At 46.8% G+C, this 4,232-nt stretch overlaps 1 protein-coding gene across 1 annotated transcript in view; it reads right to left on the minus strand.

The window, feature by feature from the left end:
* The window catches only part of CSRNP1 (cysteine-serine-rich nuclear protein 1), a 5,473-nt gene extending 2,163 nt beyond the window's left edge, over window positions 1-3,310 (minus strand). Inside the window, 3 exon segments of the mRNA XM_009876750.1 lie at window positions 1-228; window positions 530-789; window positions 3,118-3,310. The exon segment at window positions 1-228 is cut by the window's left edge and continues 21 nt beyond it. Coding sequence (XP_009875052.1) covers window positions 1-228; window positions 530-789; window positions 3,118-3,310 — 681 coding nt within the window.
* Window positions 3,311-4,232: the final 922 nt, after the last annotated feature.

Genomic DNA, 4,232 nt, shown 5'->3' on the forward strand with positions numbered 1-4,232 from the left:
GCAGGCCTCCCGCGACAGGCGGATGTTGTGCAGCTCCCTCTTCTCCTCCTTGTCGATCTTCTTGACTCCCATGGCTTTCAGCAGTGCGCGTCTCTTCTTGGCGGGGTAGGGCTGGAGGAAGAAGCCGTCCTCCAGGTCCACGTTGCTGACGTCGATGTCGTCATCGGAGATGTCTTCGATGGTGAGCTGGCTGGCCTCCTCCGACTCCTTCGTGCCGTTCATGGTTAGCTAAAAGCAAAAAAAAAGGGCAAAGCATTAGGGACCTGTTGGGGGCACAGAGCCATCAGCCCTCCCAGGAGAAACATTAAAGGAAAGATCTACCCCTCAAGTGGTGGCCGGCCCCAGGACCAACATCTGCATCAGAGCCCCCAAAGACCGGAGAGACACCTGACACGTGTGGAGAATGGAGCTGAAAATCCCTCAGCACAGACTGTGTTTGTCAGAGACCCAGACAGGGACAAGGATCAAATGCCTCCAGGTCTCAGAAACACTCCTATGACACCCAACCCAGCCTCACGCCCTTACTCACTTTCCATTTCAACGCTTCCAACTTCTCCTCTTTTAATTTCTCTTCAAGCTTCTCCCGACGAACGTTTTCCTGCTCCTTTGAAAACTCCGCTAGCGTGAACTGCCGGGAGGAGCTGTGTTTGCTCACCATCCCCAGGGTACAGCCCCCGCGACTAGGCACGCTCGTGAACCCCTGGCATCGTGGGAAGTAAAACACAGTGACCCGGTCAAACTCCACATTGTTCTTCTTTAGTCGCTTGGATTTCTTCAGGATCGACGTGGCTACGAGTGGGGGAGGGATGAAAAAAGAAAAGAAAAAAAGCAAAAAAGCACAAAGTCAGTACTGCCATCCTGCAGACAGGACAGAAATATTACAAACAGGCTGTAAATATTACGAACAGGCAGGTCTTGCAATTACTCTCTCAACAGGGACATGATGGGACAAGGTTACAACACCGCTTGATGGCTTCTGGTGTTTTAGGATCGAACGCGTCAAAGGTGGGATGAGAACGGAGAGGAAACTGAGCCAAGTCCCAGCTCATCAGAGTCACGGATTAGATTCACCCCAAGAAACGGCTGCTGCTTCTCCTTCCCGCTTGACTTCCTCCAAGAAACATACATTTGCTTATTCTTCATGTGCAGCAGAGCACAACGAACAAGCGACAAACCGTCCTAGGTGCCTGTCTCGCTCTAAACCCAAGCACCCTGCTCCACCTTCAGGAGCTCACGGTTTGCTCCCAGGATGCCAGAGCACCGACACTCCAGCGCTGCGTGGCTCCAGCTTTTGTGGCAGAGCAGAGAATACCCCAAATGACCGTTTTCCTGGTACTTCCTTTCACCGTCCACCAGGAGGAACTCTGAATCTATAGTTTACTCTCAAGAGACTCGTTTGAGAGCAGCTGCAAAGATGTTAATCTTTATGCAGGTGATCCCAGGGTAAACATGGCAATACATGACTCTGGTTTATCTTAAACTGCTGAAACATGCTACACACCATTTAAAACAGAGCCTCTCAAGAGATACCTGGTTCTGCACATTTGCACGTGCAAACGGAGCAGATGGAAGCGGACTAATTAGCCACGACAGTTTCAAGAGTCAATGAGTTTCCACGAAGGTAGCTGGGTGTGGAAAGCGAAGCGAAGCGCAGCAGTACTGGGCTACACGACCATGCCAGGAAGGAGAGTCAGCTACACACAAATCCAGTGATGGGGGATTTTTTTTGTCCCATTCTATGCTGGTGCCACCATGGAGAACATGGGGGAAAAAAATAACCCAGAAAGGATAGGTGAGTCTCATATAGCTGGGAGCTGCAGGGAGCCGACTGAAAGGACCGCCAAAAACCCGAGGGGCTTGGCTGGTTTGGCTGGCCCCGAAGGCTGGGAAAGTGCAAGACCTGACAGTTAGCTGCACCCACATCTCACGAGTCTTGCTTGCCAAAATATAGCACTTCGGTTTCGTATGAAAGAAAAAAAAAGAAAAAAAAAGAAGTGTTCACCCAGCTGTGTCAGCAGCTTCTGCTAAATAGCTGAGGGTTTCACACTGGGCTCTGCAGTCGTTTTGATGATATCTTTGCACTGCGCGTTGCATTTTCATAATAACCTTGACTCAATCTTCTAAAACATTAGCTCTTTATCAAAAGGCAAGTTAACCACTGCTATCATCTATCGGCTGAGCTGCTGCACTTTGGCATTTGCTTGTCTCTCCCCACACCCCTCCTCTGAAATTGTTTTCCCATTCCTGACCCTTTTCTAACTGAGCCAGAGAATACAAAAAGTTCATTGTTTTGTCACAAAACCTGGGAAGACAAGCAAGAATGAGACTCTTTATTATTACAAGACTTCTAAAGCCTTTTCAGACCACTGCATGTTTGTGTATGTCTGCTAAGTGGACCTTAACTGCTATATACAGTGGGCGTTCAGTATAATTTACTAGGTTGGACTATTTCTCCTCCATGAAGATGTTCCCCTACTGTATTTTTTGGTTTTTCCCTTCACACAGCAGATAAAGGATTTTGCAACCTTGTCTTCTGCATGTTATCCTAAAAGCTCTCGAAACTGATATTGCTGGGAAAACAAAATAGAGTTTATCTGTGCTCGCAGCGGAGGCAATGTCAAACGTGTCATGTTCTTTGGCAAAGAACCCAACTTACGTAGGAAACGAGTTCTGAAATGGTAATTACGCTACTAGTTAATCATTTTTGAAAAACAGCATTATGGGCCTTTGCTGTCTGTTTATTTTTTGCCTATGGAATAACTTCATAGAGGATTGAGGCGCCATGGTCCTACACTACTGGCGTGGAGGCACTCTGCGCCTCTGCACACCCAGGTCCTTGTGTTTCTATTCCTGGAAATCGGGTCTTCAGCAAAAACATTATAAAGGAATGATAAGTGCTGGGAGGAAGGGCTGAAGAGGACTATCCAGAGGATGCTGGCCAATTATAAAAACAAGATAAACTGGTGTAACGACAGGGAGCTGGCGTTACGGCCGCTTTCACCTGTAAAGGTGTGCTCCAAGGGTGTCTCTGCAGGGTGATGACCCACCACCACGCTGCAAAAAAAGCCACGCAGAGGCATAGCTGATCCCGGGAAAGGAGCTGCTGGGGATACTCACGGGTGAAGCTGGGTGTTAAGGCAGAGCTGGGCTTGGGCTCTCCACCGGAGCTCTCCTCGTCCGACTCCCAGCCTGAGGATGCCGAGGAGGAGAGGGGGGAGCAGGAGGAAGAGGAGCAGTAGGTACTGTCATCCCCCAGCTCTTCGTACTTCCTTTTCAATACTCCACTCATGGTGACGCAGTATTTTTTCATGTAACTGGAAAACAAAGCAGAAAAGCACAATAAAGTGAGGGAAGTACCGGCAGTTTTTGGTGATGAGGAGGATGGCTTTAACCCTCCAGCAAGGCTTCTCCACCAGGTCCACCTGGCCATGCAGGTCTCATTCCCAAAAAACACTCCCCCAAAAACCCCACACCTTACTACCCTCACTGTGCACACGTGCTGAATTTCAATCCCATTTTACAATTGCCACAGAAAAAAAAAAAAAAACAACAAACCACAACTCTCACAGATGACAAACTGTCCAGAAACCAATTCAATCAACACAAATGTTATCAAACAATAAGTATTACATTTTGCTTACTAATTCTCTTATGTTTACTCCTTACCCAGATCGCTTTCTATGCAGTTACAGCTTTAACGTCTTGCTAATTACAAAAATAAGCCAGTTTGCAGAGAACAATCTGTTGGCATGATTTACTTGCTACAGCCCCCTGGGGAAACAGACTTATTAAATGAAGCACTGAAATACAAATATATCAACTGCGAAGAACAGCCCTTCTCCTCACGGTGCCTTTCATAGTCAGTCCCCCATTCAATAAGCTATTCTTGTTTAGGCTGGGTTATGTATCAAGCATAGTAGCAATTAAAAACAACACAGCTAATTAAAAACAAAGGAGCTCTGTATTTGCCTAGATTCCTAAATTTCCTGCATGCTTTTCCCCTGCTCATCTTAAAGAAGAAGAAAAAAAAACAACCTCAAAAATAACTTTGTTGTATCTTTTATTATTTGCTTTATAAAGTTTTTGAGTCCTTTTCTCTCCGGAAATTGCACAAAAGCTACACACTCGGCCTACAATAGGTTAAGGGATATCAGAGACCACCTAACCTGCAATTCTCTTGCGTAGATTATGGACTGATTCTTCTTTTAGATGCTGGCATCACCACACTGGAT

The sequence above is a fragment of the Apaloderma vittatum genome, unplaced genomic scaffold (assembly GCF_000703405.1).
Source record: "Apaloderma vittatum isolate BGI_N311 unplaced genomic scaffold, ASM70340v1 scaffold41090, whole genome shotgun sequence".
NCBI lineage: Eukaryota > Metazoa > Chordata > Aves > Trogoniformes > Trogonidae > Apaloderma > Apaloderma vittatum.